The sequence below is a fragment of the Chinchilla lanigera genome, unplaced genomic scaffold, assembly GCF_000276665.1.
Source record: "Chinchilla lanigera isolate Chin_1 unplaced genomic scaffold, ChiLan1.0 scaffold00067, whole genome shotgun sequence".
Lineage (NCBI taxonomy): Eukaryota > Metazoa > Chordata > Mammalia > Rodentia > Chinchillidae > Chinchilla > Chinchilla lanigera.
In genome coordinates this window covers 12,115,753-12,133,716 of record NW_004955468.1, presented here as the reverse complement: position 1 = coordinate 12,133,716, position 17,964 = coordinate 12,115,753, and the positions used below count along the sequence as shown (strand labels likewise).

The following is a 17,964-nucleotide window of genomic DNA, read 5'->3' as shown; positions in this document are numbered from 1 at the left end:
CCCAGGTGGAGGGAGTGGGCTTGCCCAGGTACTAGGCCACCCACACTCACAGACATACACACCTGAGCTGGCCCAGCCCTATGAATATATATGGCGATACACATACACACCCCCAGCTCTCCATTGGCTGGCCCACGCACCCCCCTCATCAATATTAAACAGCCAGACCAGGCAGCCATTGGCAGAGGGATCTGGGAACCCCCCGGGAGCTGGGGGCGGGGGCTGGCCCTGGGGGGGCGGGGAGTGGGGGAGCAGGGACATCTGTTCTCCATGCATATTTCATAAGCAAGAAATGGAGAGCTGGGGAAGGGGTGGGGCTGGGGCGAGAGCCAGGGCAGGACCATACGTGAACCCCCTCAGCCTCCCACACCAGAGGCAGCAGGGCAGAGGCTCCTGGCAAGATCAGTTTAAGCGCCAGAGTCCCATTCAGAGCGCCTGTGTGACTTGGACACAGATACTTCCTCAGCTCCCTTTTTCCCTGGGATGAAAGCTTCCCAAGGTACTAACAGGGAAACTGAGAAAAGAGCAAGTGGACACCATTAAAAGGCAAAATAAGGCCCAGGAGCCTTCACCCTGGGTTCCCATCCATCCTGCATACAACTGGTGCCCACTGCTCGCCAGGCTGCCTCCGGCTGCTGTTCCGGCTTCCACCCTCGTCCCCTTGACACTCAGTCACCCCACACCCTCTTCTCCAGCCCCATCCTCTCACTTGCCCATCACAGGCCAGGAGCAGGGTCAGATTCTGGACACTGACCCCCTGCATGGGGTTTTTCCAGGCCAAGCAGCCCAACCTGAACCACTCAGAATTCAGGCCTCTTTGGAAGAAAGAGATAAGGGCTAAAAGGACACAAGGTGGGTGCCCAGAGAGGGAGAGCCAGGATGGGAAGGGCCCTGCTTTGGGCATATGGGGCATCAAATGAACAGGAAAAGGAAATACAAAATTACGTGCAAATGAGCACTGGTGGAGTTCACTCCAATAGCCCAGTGTGCGTGTGCGTGTGCATGTGCGTGTGTGTGTGCACCAGACTCTGTGTGTGAGTGTGGTGCCGGGTGGCAGGACTGGGGATTGGGCACAGAGGCTGGGGTTTCCATAAGAAAAATCTGCTTCTTACTCAGCTGTTAAAGGTCTTCACTGAACCTTTGTGAGTATCTGAACAGCTGTAACTAGAAAGGACAAAAGAGGATTGGCGGGTACAGTGAAAAAGGCTGTCAGCTGTGTGACCTTAGACAAGTAACAGCCTCACGGGCCTCAATGTCTTGTTCTGTAAAATGGGCTTCTGAGGTTGCCATGGAGGTTAGGCTTGCTAATGCTTGTAATGGGTTAGACCTTCGCGGGAATGCAGCCCACCTTCAGGCTGTGGGAGAGACTTGCCACTTCCCTGTGGCTGATCAACCTTTCCTGGGCTTCCTCCAGGGTGAGGCGTTCCCTAAGGAGAGTCCCATAATTCCTCCCCAAGCTCCCACTCCTCTCTCCACCCCCAGACCTGGGAGGTGCCAACTCCCACCTGGGCAGGCCCAGACAGGTGCCCGGGCGCCAGCAGATGGGCTGAGCTGGAGGGGAAAGGAGTCCTTAGGAGGGGGGCGGGGGGCAGGGGATCAGGTGGCATCTCAGTTCTTGCATCATCATTGCCATGGTGCTGATTAAAAACCAATCTCCACCTAATGAGCCCCCAGCAACAACAATTCTGCCTCCCCCGCCCTCCTGCCCTCCAACCCATCCAGAAACTGGGAGAACGAGAGGCTCAGGAGGGAGTGCCATGGGGGAGATGAGAGCTGCAGAAAGAATGGGAGCTGGAGAGAGAGCCAGGGGAAGCACAGGGAAATGATGAGGGGAACACAGGGAGCCAGAGATCCAGGAGAGACTCTAAGAGGTGCAAAAACCAGAGCCATTGGGCAGCAGACACAAGGGGCCACAGACATGAAGTCGCAGTCAGAGGGAGACAGAGGCATAAGGGAGACAGAAAGGGAGGGTGGGGGAAATACGCAGAGATACAAGGTATGGAGGAAGACGGACTGGCTGGAGGTCTGAGAAGAGGAGGACACCATTAGGAGACAGAGTGGGCTGAATGCAGACGTGGAGAAAACAGCTCTTTGGTGATAGAGAGATGCTGACACGAGACAGAATCTGAGGGGGCCCCAAGACAGAAGGGAGACACAGACACATGGGAGAAGCAGAGGGAAGGCTGTTGTGGGGAAACAAAAACCATGGAAGACAGAGTCAAGGCGGGAGATGTGACAGAAGGACGAAGGTGAGGGACTGTTACTGAAATGGGGGGCCCAGGTCCTGAAGGGTAAGATGCAGAGGACAACATAAGCGGAACCTAGAGGGACTCTTGAAGCGGGAAGGAACCATAGGGGAGGCATGGGTGGAGAGGAGGGGACGGACTTAGACCCCTCTTGCCAGCCTCACTCGTTGTAGACTGTTATATTCAGATACTCCAGCCTGGCAGCCTTCATCCAGGAAAGGAGGAGCCTGAGCTGTCCCCAGTGCCGCTGAGGTTTGATGGTAGACTAGACGCGAGGGAACGAGAGCTCTGGGGAGCGTGTCTTTCTCCTCTGCATCTGTCAGCCCAGCATCCTGGACTCTGGGGCCCCCAGCTCCACACTGCCCACAGGGATTCAGCTTTCGCTCCTTAGGGGGAGTAGCTGAAATGAACATATTCGTGTGATAAAGAGGAGCTAAAATCACGGTATGGTGGAAAGGACTACTACATCTACTGAACTTGGAGTCAGTTAGACCTGGGGACCTTGGACAGGTCACTTAACGGGCTTTTACTTTGCTATCTGCGAAATGGAGATAGTGAGGCCTTCTCCAAGGCCTGTTGTAACATCCTGGTGAAATCATGCATGGGAAAGTGTTGGGGAAAATGCAAAGTGCTCATAGTGAGTCCCCCACATTTGAGCAGTGATGTAAAGGGGGCAAGGAGTGTCACCATCTGAGGCATTACGATGGAGGGGAGCCGGGGAGAACTCTGAGGTCAGCTTAGGTTGCCTGCAGACCCAGGCCCTAGTCGGGGCAGAGAGAACCCTGTAGGGGGGGGGGGGCCTTTGCTATAAGAGGGCAGGAGGAACAGGGCTTGAGGATGGGGAGGATGAATATGTCTCCATGATTTTACATTTTATAGGCATTCACTTTTTCAGATTGCAATTCAGAAGTCTCTATCCCCCACCAGCCAAGGAGGTAGATGGGTCGGGGAGGGAATTTGACGGGTAGGGAAGACACAGGGGCAGGGCCCAGTCCTTGAGGGTGTGGGAGGGCCCGGAGGAGCTGGGAAGCAGTGGGTTTGGCAGGAAGAGGGGGTGACATATGTGGGGAGCCCTGGGGACCCAACCAGGCAGGCGGCTGGCAGGGAGAGCAGACGGTGTTAACTCTCACTGTGCCACACTGCCTGACCCTTCCCGGGGAGTGGCCCAGCGGCCGGGGTGCTATTTTGTCAGAGACTGGCCGTGTTGGGGTCACAGAAGCATGGCAGGCAGGAGGCAATTGGACGGGAGATAATGATTTTGGAAAAGGGGCAGCACATCTTGGAGTATCTTCATCCTGAGTTTCTTTCCTGGTCTGCTTGCACGTGGCCGCTGTCTGTCTCTCTGCACTCCTAGAAGGTGACAGCGGGTCTTCACTCTGGCTAACTGCACAATCTGTCACTCTCTTTGCTGCCAGCCCGGGGTGAGAGGGAGCCCCCCTTCCCTGTGCCCTGGCCCCCTAGGCTTTCCGCCTTTGTCTCCTAAGGCCCGGCTCTCTCCTTCCTCCACACTCACCTCTCCTTAGGCAGAGCCCATCCCGATCTCATTAGGGTCCGCCCCACCCGCAGCCTCTTCTCCGCCCTCCCCCCTCCATCTGTCTTCCCCGAAGCTCTCCTCTTTGTGTCCACCCATCTGTCACCACCAGTGCTGGGCCTACTCCCCTCCTGGCCACGCCCGCCTGGCCTTCCTCCCCTCGGGCTCCGCTCCGTTCCTCTTCCTCCCCTCTCCCCTGCGCTGCTGCTCTCCACTCCCTTTCCTCCCTCAGCCTACTAGCAAGGCTGTTTTGCTCAGCTTCCTTTCACTGCCTAATTTTTCTGGATGTCCTCTCTCATCTCAGGGTTTTCTTTTTTCCTCCTGGTTTCTCTATCCCCTTTTCCAGTTGAAGTGGGGAAAAGAATCAAGACTCCAGGGTCCCAGCTCTAGCCCCTGAGCAGCCACCCAGCCCAAGCCTGGTAACATTCACCCACAGTTGCATCACCTCCAATGAATGGCTTCTCCTGGGCCTGAGATGACCTCCACTGCACTCCAGCTCCCCGTTTGGGCCCAAAGGCTACCCGTGCCCTTCTCCTCCACAGCAGGAGTGTGGAGCTCTTGGACCTTCTGAGTTTGAATTTAGGAAGGAAGAACAATCCATCCCAAAGCCCCTAGGACACCAACTTCCCAAGAGCCTCTTTTCCTCATGCTAAGCACTTTTGCTACTGTTTCTGTCTTCTCTTCTCCCCTTCCCTCCTTCCTCCCTTCTTCCTTTCCTTCCTTCCCCTTCCTGCATTTTTCTTTCTCTCTCTTCCCTTTTTATTTTGTGAGGATGGGTCACGGAGTGACAAGATCTCTTTTACATCATATTATCCCACAATATCCCAAATTCCTACTATCCCTGGGTTAGGAGACAATCCATAGTGCCCCTCAGGCTTCCCTCCCTAGAACAGACCCTCTGCTATCTTTGAGAGTTTATGAATTGATCAACCTTTCAAATGGCTCCTGGCCTGAGGAGCTTAGGGTGACAGGGTAGGGGGGCACAACTCCAGCTTTCCCTTCCCAGAACAAGACTGACAGCCAGGGTGGACCTTGGAGAACAGCCCCTTGTCTAAATTACACTTTACAGATGAGAACACAGGATGCCCCTCCCAAAGTCACACAGCATTAGTGGCAGACCAGAAAATCTGGTCCTGCGTTCTTCCCATGTCATGAGGTTCCTCCTTTCTGGCCAGTGCCGAAGGAAAACCCTCCATCCTCTGAAGTCAGGTAGAACCTGTTCAGTGCCCTCATCCTGCAAGGAGCATACACTCCCTCGCCTGGTTACTTATCTTGTCATGCCCTTTCCTGCCATGTGGACTGTGGATCTGAAGTGTGGAAGGGAAGGCACCACATCTCAGCCCTTTCAGATGCTGGGACAGAGTGCCTTGCACATAGCTGTGCTCAATAAATGTTTACTGCAGCTGTGGTTGCCTGGGTGGATGTGGATATAAGACATGTTCTAGTCCCAACTCTCTCTCATTTGCTGTGTGACCCTGGACAAAGCCACATTGCTCCTCCGGACTAGTTTTCTCATCTATCGAATGAGTTAGGCCATACAGGTAACTTCCAAGGTCTTACTGTAAGTTCCCTTGAAGAAATAAAAATCCTACTGAGTAAAGATCTCAATAAAGAACACCAGAATCTCAATTACACAAAAATAACAAAAAACCTCCCAGGATGTGCTTTTGGAAGCAGTGACTCAGATGTGGGGCAGTAGAAACAGTAACCCCTTTACTCAGAGGATGGGAAAGAGAGATCAGCTGCTAGAAACCCTCAGTGTAAGCCTTGAGGGAAGAGGTGAGGTTTCAGCAGGGAGAGGCCAGCTGGGGTGGGGGTTAGGAGAAAGAGAAGGGGTACAGTGCACTAGCAATGGGCGAGAGTGCAGCGGCAGGGAAGGGGAAAGAGCTGGAAAATGATTCCTTTCAGAAGGTACAAGGTGAACAAGGCCTAGATGCAGAGGAGGGAAGCTAAGGGGTCAAAAAGGATGTGACCCTTAACACGCTGTCAGCCAGTCGTATATGGTCTTTAGGGCACAAGGGACACCTGGTGAGGCACCAGCACCGCGGTCAAGGAGAGGGAGGGTGTTTGCAGGTTCTAGTGGTCATCTGAGTGGCTGCACGCCTCCCAGGGTGCCTGGCCTGAGACCATGGAAAGGACCCATGGGGTGGGGGGCTGAGGGGTCAGGGAGCACGGAAGGCAGAAGACAAGCTTGTGTTCAGGATTTTCCCTAACTTAGGCAGAGGCGGCCGAGATATCGAGGGCCCTCGTCTTGTACATTTCTCACCCACCCTGCTCTCGATTCTGCCCAAGCCTCTGCTTTCCTGTTCAGCCCCCTCCCTGGTACCCAGCCACGTCCTCACTTTCGGAAGCTGCCAGCAGGATGAGGGAGTTTACTGCTCTGCCCGCTGGGAGACCTGTTGGCCGAGGGAGGCATGGAGCCGGCCCAGACGACAGTGGCAGCTGTGCTCGGCTCCCGCCAGCACAGCACACAGCTTCTCCAGCTCCAACTGGGGGCTGGGGCGGGGGAGCAGCAGGGTGTATTTCCTATCTCAGAACCCCAAACGTGCCCCCTTGAGGGAACTTGGAGAGAAACCTGGAGAAAAATTATCCCCTCACAACAGGATTCGGAAAGGTAAACAGCCCAAACAGAGAACTAAGAGGAACGCTGGGGATGCGTGCACAGGGCCAGCTTTCCATTGCGACTGGCCTTCAGGCATGCGTCACAGCAGCTTCTCAGCCAGCAGCGAGCAGGCCTCGGCCTCCACCCTGCCACTTCCCGTCCCCCTTTGGCTGACTCAGCCACTGCCCACGATCACTTAGCAGTTCTGTAATACTCCAGAATTCTGCCTCCACGAAGACTCATGAAATTACAGGCTTTTCAGAGCCGTAATTACGCTGAAATGCTTCTGAACCACTCTGCTTTTGGTCTACACAAAGTCCACCACCTACAAAAGGTCCAAACTTCTTAGCAAGCCACCCAAGACCCTTCACGTCTGGCCCCAGCCTCACCTCCTGCAGATCCTCCTGGCTTGGGCGCACAAACAGCACCATTTCCCAAGCGTGACTCTTGCCTTTGCAGGACTGTGCTGCCACACCTGGCGAACTCTTTGAAGTCCCAACTCAGCTATCACCCACTGCTCTGAGTCCCACTGCATGCTACTGCACAGAGACATAGAACGGCAACATATCCAGGGAGCATTCTGGATGTACTGCAGCCTCTTCCCTCACCCTAACAGTGAGACAGTCGAGGGTAAGGGTTGTATTCACTTTCTCTGTACCTAGCCAAAGGCACAGAGTGAATAAACAAGTATCTGTCCATTACAAAAGTGAGAAGAAACTAGGCTTGGATTGTTCTTCCAAGAGGGATTCCAGCGCTCCAGGGTTCAGTCAAGAGCCTTCTTTCAATGGACTTCAAGGCACTCGATGGGGGTTTCTTCCTTGGGTCGTCTGAGACCACGAAGACAGCCAGGAGGGGAATCGCTTCACTGACTTCTGGTCTCGCCAGCACAGCACTTGAGGACTGGTGAAGAGTAACAGGTAACAGAACGAAGCGTGTGGGATAATCTATTTTAATGAAACTCGCTATTTATATATTTACAAAAAAGGGGGAAAAAAAACAACAAAAATAGATATTACAGCTTAATAAAAAGTACACCTGGGCACCGTGGGCTGGAGGTGGGATACCCACCCGGCAGCGCGCCCACCCTAACGTGCCATCTGAGGACCAGGAGAATGGACGGTGGAAAGCAAACAGCAGGTTCGGCCCAGAGAACCTCATCCTCCGCTTCAGAGGTTCACCGTGGCAGAATCCTGATGTTCAAACCTCCACCTCCTTCCTCCTGGCCTGTAAAGTGGTTGGGTACAGGGGTGGGGTGGGGCAAGAGGGGACATAGAGGGGAGCACGGGGTGGGATGGAAAGAGAAGAGGCAACCTGAGGAAGGACACGTAGGAGTGGGGACCTCGGAGTTAAAACAGGAGCAGGAAGCTTCTATTATGATCCCAGAATCTTGCAGGGATGGGAAAAAGGAGGAAACAGAGAAAGGGGAGCTGATGGGAGCAGAGGGGCTTATCTCTCCCTGTCTCTTCTGGGTAGTTCCACTCCTTTATATTAATTCCAGTCTGAGACAGGCCCGAGATGATCCAGTGACAAACTAGTGGTTTGTTCCCAGTGGGACAAATGATCTTGGAAGTGACGTGCCGAGCTGGTGGGGAAAGCTGGGGTCCTCTTCAGTAAGACACAGCTCCCGGCTCTCGGGGAGCAATGAAAAGGACATCAGCTTTGGCATTGATGCAGTAGGTGACGACGAGAGAGAAGACGAGGATGCCGAAGCCCACCATCAGGGTGATAAGCTGCAAGGGGAGAAGGGTGTGGACAGGGAAGAGAAAGCTGTCCTCAGAACTCAGTGCAGTTTTGGTTAACTGGGACAGGGACACAGGGACACTGGAATTTGGCGTTGGCTTTGGTACCACACATGGAACAGTCAGGGGCAACATCTTCCTAATCTATAGACTTAATGCTCCTCATTTGAAAAGCGAAGTCTCTCTGTTCTTCCTTCTCGCATTAGATTTTAAGCATCCTGAAGGGAGGACCCACAGCTTTAAGTCCCTCATGGCAGTTACATCACTAACTCACGACAGGGGCTCCACTGACTCACCCCGCTGTCTAACTAGGGAACACAGACGGGACAGGAGCCACGGAAGCACTTCTGGGATCCATGGGCTTCTCCAGAAATACACACAGTCTAACTAGCAGTGAAGAGAAGCCTCCCAGTGGGACACACAGGGAGACCGGGATGAACTGGCAGTAGATTTTGCACTGCAAATCGAGGGCAAAAGGCAGATGGAAGGGGCCTGAGACAACAGCAAGAAGTCAACTAGATCGCTATCACCTCCCTCTTGCCAGCCTCACCTCAAGCTCTTTGCTGGCAATCAGGAATATCCGAGCCCGGATGTCTTTCCAGCGGCTCTCAGTCCACGTAGAGTACTCGGTGGAGCCCCACTGACTCAGTTCAAAGGCAGGTGACAAGGCCCTGGCCAGTCGTGCTGTGGAACGCACGCACCGGGGGAGCCGGTCCGTCTCGTTGGAATTCAGAGGGCCCTGAACCCATGAGTACTCATACAGCTGCACAGGGAGATGGGCCACAACACAGGGCTGACATGATCCAGTTCTCAGCTGCTCCCCTCACCCCTATCAGCATCACACTCGAACCAACTGAGCTAACCGGCTATTGTCCCTTTACCCCTTAGGTGGTTCGATTTCACCCAGGCTACTCAAGTTCACAGGACTGCATCCCTCCACCTCTCCATCCCAATCCCTGGGTCCGCCTGGGTCTAGAAGACCCTCCAACTTTCCCAAGGGAAACAGGGCCCCGTGGTACCTCCGACACCCACCACCACTCACATCCTTGCTTTCATTTGGAACTTTACTTGGATCCTGGCACTGCTCTCGAGTGAGGCTGATCACTTTCCCAGTCAAATTTGCCAAGGCATACTGCACAATGTAAGTGGTGTTGGTGGGACTGGAGACGGCGATGTAATGCTGGAGAGGCCCGTCTCCTGAGTGCAGGCCAAAGGGAAGGGAGGATTTGGTGGGGGCAAGGTAATTGAGGGTCAGGTAGAAATGAGAAGAGCCCCAGATTGGCAGGAGCCATGGAAGACAAGGTTATAAGAAAAGGATCCAACAAACATCAGAAGAAAGGAAAATAGGAGGGAAAGAAAACAGAAGAGAAAAAAAAGAATAAAGATTAAACCAAAATGAGGCCTTTCTCTCTACCTTACCTTGGCTAAGGGTCACCCTTGTCACACCATGTGCTTACCCAAATAGGACCTTAGGTCCTGTCTAAGGATGGACTGGAACCACGAGTTGTTGGCTTGAACCAGGAACCCATAGAGCAGGCGGGTGACCTGTGATTACAACAGCAGAAAGAAAACCTTGGGGCTTGAAGCGATTCCAGTGAGAAGAATTAGTGGAGATCAGTCACAGGGAATGAACCAGACAGGCTGGGAATCAGTGGCAGCTCACAAGGGTGCAGATGAGGCCCACGCAAGAGCATCCACAGGCACGCTGAGTCCCAGAGTCTAGGAGGCTGGGCAAGGAGTAAAGGATGGGGCAGCCTGCTGCGTCATCAGAGACAGAAGCGGGGCCATCTGCACTTACCGTCTGGGGATCGGCCTCAACTGTGTTGGTAAAGTTGGTTCCTCCTGCAAGTGCGTATAGTGCACGTCCCAACACCGTGGCTATGTTCGCCAGGGCCTGCGGCAGATGAGGGAGAGGATGAGCGATGCACCTCTCCTAGCCTCAGGCAACAGCATTCCAACCACAGTCACTGTGTTGCCCGTGTGCCCACCCAGCCTAGGTCAGTGCTACCTTGGCAGTGTCTGTCACAAAGTTCAGGTCCTCTTCAGGGCTCAGCCACTCAGGATAGCTCACATTAATGTTCTCGGCAGTGTCGTAAATGCTCTGGTAATAGCTGCCAGGAAAGCCAGCATGAGCCTTGGCTACATTCAGCCAGGAACTTGCCCCTTTCCTACTTAAATGCCCCTTATGCAGGACCTTGATATCTTATTTTTCATCATCCAGGGGAAAAGAGAGAGAAAATTAGGATCCATTGTCAAAGAAGGCATGGAGAATGTGGAAGCAGAGGTGATGGTGGGGCTAACGAAATGCAGAGACTTTCCCGATGGATGAGGTAGAAAAGGTAAACAAGCTGAGAGCTTTAAGCAAAGAGATTCTTCCAATATTGTTTGGGCTGGAGGTACAAGAGGAGGATTCAGAGAATTGTCAGAGAACTCTGCCACACATCATCAGAACTTGTATGACTGTTTCCATGAACAGAGGGTGGCTGGGAGCAGGAGGGATTAGCAGGTATTAGGATCAGATATGCTCACAGATTTGTACAAATACATTCAATCAAATCACTATGATAAGCCTCAGGGAGCTCCAAAGAAGATTTTAGAAGAGGGGCTGAGGGAGCTCCCAGTCTCTGCCATTAAGAAATTCCCACCCCGCCTACAGTCAAATCAGCCACACACTCCAGTCCCAATGAGTTCAAACGAGGAGCCATCACTCACCCCAAAGCTGGTGCTGAGAAATGATAAGCAGAAGACAGCGGGCCCTAATGCTAGAACTGTTACTCTCCTAAACGGATGAGAAGGGGCTACTTGGCTAGAGTCGAAGAGCCAGAGCTTAAGCACTTTTACTCAGAAACTCCTTTGGCCCCAGGGAGGCTGGTAACATCCGGCCTGTGTGACAAGTCTCACCATCCCAGGCACCCCGTTTGGAGCAGCCTAAGGGTATCAGATTAGGAAAGATGTATCTATGTCTCACTTCTGCTTCCCGCAGCCCCCTCAGTACACTAGCTATAAGCACCTACCACATGGCAAGAACACGCTGCAGTTCATGGAGCACCAGGACTGACTGCAGCACCCTTGGGCAGGCCCAAGGGGAGGGGGCTCTGTCCTCCAGCCAAAGAACCCCCACTTTCCTATGCTGTTTGAGACACTGCCCTCTGCTGGCAGCCCTGAGGAGCTCAGGGCAAGCTCAGGGCCCAGGAGGAACTAAGAGCAGCGGACCGTAGCGGAGGATGACCGAGGGCTGAGGGGTGAGATGGTTTTCTAAGATGCACATCAAGTCAGTGAGGGGCCCAGGGCAGGTGTGAACAGACCACTGAGCAAAACCCACAAACTGCCTGGAGGGTTTGGAGGAGACGGTGTGAGGACAGCAGAAGTGGCAGCCTTTCTCCGAGACTGCAGTGCAGACTCCCTTTGACAAGGAGAAGGGTGCAGGTCCCGGGGATTCTTACGGGTTATGGAAGGAATCGTTATAGTCAGCCAGAACCACACCAGAGATGTTTCGAGCTCGAAGAAAGCGCTGCAGAGAAGATGGCGGGAGGGCATGGGACGAATCAATCCTTCTGAGGATGACATCAGGGACACCAGCACCAATCTTCTCCAGGGTGGCCAGGAGGTCCTGCACCTGCATGGGCGAGGGAGACCGAGTGATGAGAGATGGGGAACAGGAAGCAGGAGGTCTCTCTCTGGCATGAACTGCTCTACACTTCAGGTCCCCTGCCTGGGAGCTCCCTTATGTTCTCCAAGATCTGTACTGTGCAAACTTCTCAGGACTAAGGGCAGTTCTCTGTAGCTCCCACCGTTCTTTTTACAGTTAGGAAATTCGGCACAAAGAAGAGGCCTGCATTCTTTCACATTGATAGGGAAACTCTCTATCCTCTCTGTCTCATCTACAGTGGATTGTTTTACTTTGTGTTTGTTGTACAGATTTGGAGGGGACACATAGTGAAAACTAAATGCTGCAAGCCAACTAGGTAACCAGTTCTCTAAGTGCTACAGAAGTCCAGAGCAGGGAGGACAAAAAGGCTAGAGTGGTAGGAAAAGGAATGCATGGAAAAACTTAGGCCTAAAGGTGAATCTGTAGGGAGGGCGGGCCTTGAGCCGGCAGCAGGAAAGCGGAGGATATGCTAGGGATGTGGTGCAGGCCTGTGATCCCAGCATTCAGGAGGCTGAGGCAGGAGCATCATGAGTTTAAGGCCAGCCTAGGCAACTGAATGAGACCGCCATCTCAAAAAACAGCATTGTGGACACAGCTCAGTTGGAGATCTGGGTTCAGTTTAATCAGAAAGAAAGGAAGGAAGGAAGGAAGGAAAAAAAAGAAAAGAAAAGAAAAGAAAAAGAAAGAGACAGAGAGGGAGGGAGGAAGGAAGGGGGAATGGAAGGGAAGGGAGAGAGGGAGCAAGAGAGAGAGAGAAAGAAAGAAAGAAAGAAAGAAAGAAAGAAAGAAAGAAAGAAGAGAAAGGCAAGCAAGCAGGCAGAGAGGGAGGGAAGGAAGGAAGGAAGGAAGGAAGGAAGGAAGGAAGGAAGGAAGGAAGGAAGGAGAGAAAAGAAAAGTGGAAGACAATTTGGGCTTGGAGCCTCATATAGGCCAGACTTGGCAGGGCAACAAGAAGAGGGAGCTAGTCTCTTGCCTGTCCTTAATGGGCAGTGGTCGTTTGATAAGCATCAAATGACCAGAGAACACCCCAATACAGGAAACCAGTAGGATGTCAATGAGCTCACAGTTCCTCCCAGCAAACAGTAATGGCTGGGATAGTCATCCTATAACCAATACCCAATCAAATCCTTTCTTTTATCCTGTCTCACAGGCCCTGGGGGTTGGTGGGAGCAAGGCAGGGGTTGGCTGTGAGGTCTGTATTCTCAACTACTGGGTTACCTGGTTCTGCACAGAATCGTTTTTCTGAGACATGGGATCTGTGTGCATCCAGAGCTCTAGAGATGTTCTTAAGGCCACCTAGAGGAAGGATGAAGCAGTGACATTTTGAGTCAGTCTCCTGTTCCAGCCCAAACCTGAGGGAAAGGAGTCAGGAAAAGAGCAGGGTGGTGCCTGTAGCAAGGACAACAAACGGAAGAAGAAGCTCTAAGTAGGAAGCACACAAGCCGCACCTGTCCCAGCTCCACAAATGAATCGATGTTTTCTAACCGCACAGGAAACTTGCCCTTCTCCATATCGTAGACCATTCTTGAGCTGCCAATGTAGTCAAAGGTTTCCTGAGGAGGGCAGAGATGGGTGGGAAAAGCAACAGAAGTTCCCAAGGGTTAGGGTAGCCTCATGGAAGGTTAAGCCATCAAAACCAGAGGCAGGAAGTCTAGCACCTGGGGCCTTTACAGCTGCTAGTCAGAGTCAGCTTACATGGCACGTGACTTCCTCTCCTCCTCCCCAACCTCCCAGCTGTGACCATCCTCACAGGTACACATCACAGGACTTCTCTAGCCCAGAAGTGGGAAAAGTAGCCTTTGTAAAGGCCCAAAGGGAACATGGACTATTATGTGTCTGCTATTCTTCAGGCTAGAGACAGGCTGGGGTGCTAGTAGAGAAAGGTAGCATCTTTTATAGAGCAGAAAGAGATACAGACAATAAGAGCAAAAGGAGGTCTCAAATAGATCTGATGGGTAGGGGAGCGAGGAGGTTGGTAACACACCAATTCAGGGCATAGAAGCTTCCTAAAATAAACCTCCAAAGGAAACACATACAGACACATTCAAAAGCTCTGCACTGATTAACAAGTTCAGTGCTAGGGTTGTCCCAACCAAGAGCCACCTCCAGCTTCACCATCCCCTGGCCCTGCTGCCCAACCCCCAAGAAAAGAGCCCTTACCCCTTGGAAGAAGACAAACATGACGTTTCGGGGCAGGGCAGTCACATCGGGTGCCTTTTGCAAGGCTTCGGCTGCAGCCAGCTGGGTGACAAAGGAGGCAACGGCACTTTCAGCCCCGGGGGCCACATTCCAGAAGAAGGAATGACTGTCCAGCTGAGTAAAACAGAAGAAAAGGTAGGGGACATACACATTAGAACTGGAAATTAGGACCGAGCCCAAGCCCCCTTTCCTGTTCCAGCCAAGAGAATATACATGTGCTGGGGTGATGGACAGAACCCAGCCTCACACCGCCCAGATCCCTCTCCACTTGAGACTCCCTAGTGTAGCAACTCTGAAATCAGATATGCCAAGAGAGGTCTGCCAGCTCTTTCTGAGCCAGCTATGCCCCTGCTGATCAGGAGCCAACACTTACCCGGGTAGCAGCAACCACTACCCTATCCGCAGGCTCCAATGTCCCAGATGTGTTTATAGGCTTCAGCATGCTCCATACATTGTAGTCAGACAGGGGGTCACAAACGATTTCTGAGCAGGACACAAACAATGAGAGGTGAATAGGACTAAGGGAGAGGACAGCTTTAAGGCGGGGCTGTGCAACCTTTCCGACCAGGGCTCCATGGACTCTATGGGTCATTTTCTCTACTTTAAAGGTTCTAGGTTGGTTTCTCTGCTGTAGGTACAAGCTGCCTACACTTGTAGGTATAAGCTGCCTATACTGTGCAAAACTGTTGCTGCTTCTCCCATTCAGTGCTTACTGCCCATGCCCACCATGCCCACCTGCACCATGGGCTTGCCATATTCCCTGACTGGACCTTGTCTGACTCCCATCACAGGACACTCAGTATGGGGCGGATCTGTCCTACCTGGGTTGATGCTGAAGGTGCTCTGGATGAAGCTGCGCCGCATGCAGGTGACAGTACTGATCACGGCGTGCATGTGCGAGAAGAGCTGCATGGCACACAGCGGGAAGGCTGGTGCCGAGCCATTCTGACTCAGGTTGTGATCTTGATAGCACTGGAAGGGGAGAGGGACCCCCCTGAGAGAGACGCCGTGGAGTCCCTCCCTTACTTCCCAGGAAGAGGAAGGCCCAGCTCCATCCTCAAACATTTGTCCCTGAGCTACAGGTGTCCTGGGATAACCACAGGATCTACAAGGTCAAACAGAAAAACTCCTCAATAGGTGGAAAGGGGCATAGGCTCGTGGCTTACTTGGAACAGATGAACTTATCCCATCCCAAATGGCTTGGCCCAATCTGGAGCTTCAGCCACTGTCCTTAATGTGATTTGACATAAGAAGCACTGATCTAGAGATCAAAAATAAGATTCAAGACAGCTTGGCCATCAACTCATCTTGCAACTTTGGATAAATCTCTTTTTTGGGGGGTACCAGGAACAGAACTTAGGACCTCGCGCTTGCCAGGCAGGCACTAGGCCACTGAGCTATATCCCCGACCCTGGATAAATCTCTTAACTGTTCTTTGTGTCAAAATAAAGAAGCTTGACTAGAATTAAGAGCACATTAGGGCTAAAAAGAACCTCAGAATTCACTGAACTAAACTGAATCTCATAACTACTAGTCCAATGAATGCTCTTTTGTTGCTATTTGTGGCTTTTTGAGATAGGGTGTCACTGTATTGCCCAGGCTGGCTTTAAAATCATGATCCTCCTGCCTCAGCCTCTGTCGGCTGGAATTACAGGACCATTCTCAGCTTGTTATCTCAACCAGGGTTGAACTTCTTGTTTCATATTACTATGTCAAATATCCTTTTCATTTTCATCTAGTTTAAAAGCCTTCAATGCTGTGACATCAGGCAGGAAAGAAGTAGAAGAGGGAAATGTGAGGAAAATGAACTTTTCGGTTCTTTCTTGGAGTAACTGTTTTTCAAAGTGTGCACTAGCAGAATGAGCCTTCCTCCAAACAGAAGGAGAGCCCGAAAAATAATTCTCTTCCTCACTGGAATTGCTACAAGGTGGTAGAGTCATTACCTGCTTAATGACCTTGGTTTCATTTTCATCTTCAAGAAGAAAGATGGGGAAACTAAAGTCTTCATAAGCCAAGCCACTGCCCAGAGGATTCCATGGCTTTTCTTTGCAGTGGGCAAACTCCGACCCATAGGAGTTGGAGTAAACACCTGCAGGAAGGAAGGGGGGTTGGGCGGCTAGGTTATGGAGATACCAAACACTTAGGAATTTGGTGAGGGAGGAAGGCTAGGATATCGTAAGAGTTCAAAAAGGGGCAGTGACCCAAAGATGAGGCAGGAATCTAACATACAGCATTAAGGGACGCTACACTGACAGATCAGGGCTCTGAGCATGTGACATGAAGGGATGATGGAAGGTAAGCAGAAGAGGAGCAAGGTGGGGGGGATGAGTGGCAAAGGCAAACGTTATCTTCTGCCTGGGAGTCAGCTGCTTATAACACATACAGATACAGACACAGACAGACACGTACATCCCTCACACAGACTTGAGACGGAGGCAACAGTGAGGCTTTCTTTTGGGAATCTTACCAAACCCGTCATTTGGGCACTGCACGCTAGGAGAGAAGCCAGGGGTGGGACTGGGCTTGGCCAAGGTCACTGCGAGACCAGCAATCCGACTGTTTTTCCCCTTCAGCCTCTCCATTATATGCCTGGAATAGACAGGGAATGTTAAGAGACAGGAAGCCATCAGGTAGCCAGAACTCTGCTCTTCAGTATGGAAATGAATAAGAACCAAGGGAACCAGAACTGTCACTTCTCTTTTCACTCTCTTATTTCTGAATCCAGACTGTGGTCCAATCTGAGTTCAGGGTTAATTTCAGCTACCCTGTTCCCTAGAGACCTTTGGCATAGTTCCTTCCTCCCTAAGGTCCTTGAGCTGTAGTTTTTTTGTTGTTGTTGTTTTTGTTTTTTTGTTTTTTTGAGACAGGGTCTCTATTAAGTTGTCCAGGTTGGCCCTGAATTTGTGATCCTTCCGCCTCAGCCTCCTGAGTGGCTGAGATTACAAATGTGCAGCACTGCCTGAACTGAACTCTATCTTAAGGTCAACAAGATTATTCCCTTTGATGGTACTTCTCCTTTTTGAAGACCTACTCTGTACTCTCCCGACTAGACCAAGGCAGCCTCACAAGTATGAAGACTGCTCACCAAATCTTTCCTTCTCTGGATACACTTTCCCGGCAGGCACATCCAGTTCTTACCTGGTAAACAGCTTGCCTTCCAGCAGAACCATGTATGGGGGGTTGGGGCCGTCTGTCAACACCCATTGCAGGTCCTCTTCTTTCTCCACTACATGGATAACCCCTGTGTCCCCACTAATTGAAGCTGCAAGGACAGAATGGGTAGAATTAAAACTCCCACAATTGACAACTTTGACTGCCTGACTCATCCTGCAGATCTTTCATCCCTAAAGATGCCACAATATATTTGGGTGACCACAGCCACCTCTGGTCCTGAACTGAAAAGGTGAATTGCCCTAGTTCCATATGAAGGAAGGAATGGAGGACGAAAGAGGCCAAGAAGACTCATCAGTAGCCTTGTTCACTAAATGCCTGAAAGGCTATGTGACCTTCATGTTTTTCCCCCATTCAGTCATTTACCCATAACACAAGGTTCTAGAGTAGAATCAAGTTTTCAAATCTGTATTTTCTCTAGGAAATGCCAGACTCTAGATTTATAGCTTAGACTTCTGGCTTTAAATCTTTCTGAAAACATGTTGATTCCCTTGGCCCCAGTAGCCTTCCTAGATCACTATTCCTGTGCTAGTCCTATTTAGGAATGACTTTAGTTGTTCCTGGCTAGTTTTAGGTGACAGTAATCTGGAACTCTGAGGTCTGAAGAACAGAGATCCTCACTGATAGGCCTTCAGTGGATCTGAGATGTAATGATAGATTGTCCTACTTCCTGGGGAGCTCAAGTTTCCAAAGTCCCTAGGCTGGACACGAGCAGCCAGGAACAGATATCATTTACTCCAGGATGCCCTACAAATAAAATCCATTTCTATACATGCAAGATGCCACACAAATAATCTCCCTCCCTCCCTCCCTCTCCCTCTGTCCCT

The 17,964-nt window shown here is 51.7% G+C and overlaps 1 protein-coding gene across 1 annotated transcript in view; it reads right to left on the bottom strand.

The window, feature by feature from the left end:
- Positions 1-7,312: 7,312 nt before the first annotated feature.
- Ncstn (nicastrin) overlaps positions 7,313-17,964 on the bottom strand; it is a 15,327-nt gene continuing 4,675 nt past the window's right edge. Inside the window, exons 3-17 of the mRNA XM_005400205.2 lie at positions 17,105-17,228; positions 16,434-16,555; positions 15,910-16,055; positions 14,788-14,938; positions 14,340-14,449; positions 13,928-14,080; positions 13,216-13,320; positions 12,986-13,063; positions 11,562-11,734; positions 10,127-10,229; positions 9,917-10,012; positions 9,576-9,663; positions 9,161-9,315; positions 8,669-8,881; positions 7,313-8,109 (exon numbers count right to left, since the gene is read on the bottom strand). Of these exons, the coding sequence (XP_005400262.1) occupies positions 7,987-8,109; positions 8,669-8,881; positions 9,161-9,315; positions 9,576-9,663; positions 9,917-10,012; positions 10,127-10,229; positions 11,562-11,734; positions 12,986-13,063; positions 13,216-13,320; positions 13,928-14,080; positions 14,340-14,449; positions 14,788-14,938; positions 15,910-16,055; positions 16,434-16,555; positions 17,105-17,228 (1,940 nt within the window). The 3' untranslated portion in view covers positions 7,313-7,986. The remainder of the gene's footprint in view (positions 8,110-8,668; positions 8,882-9,160; positions 9,316-9,575; positions 9,664-9,916; positions 10,013-10,126; positions 10,230-11,561; positions 11,735-12,985; positions 13,064-13,215; positions 13,321-13,927; positions 14,081-14,339; positions 14,450-14,787; positions 14,939-15,909; positions 16,056-16,433; positions 16,556-17,104; positions 17,229-17,964) is intronic.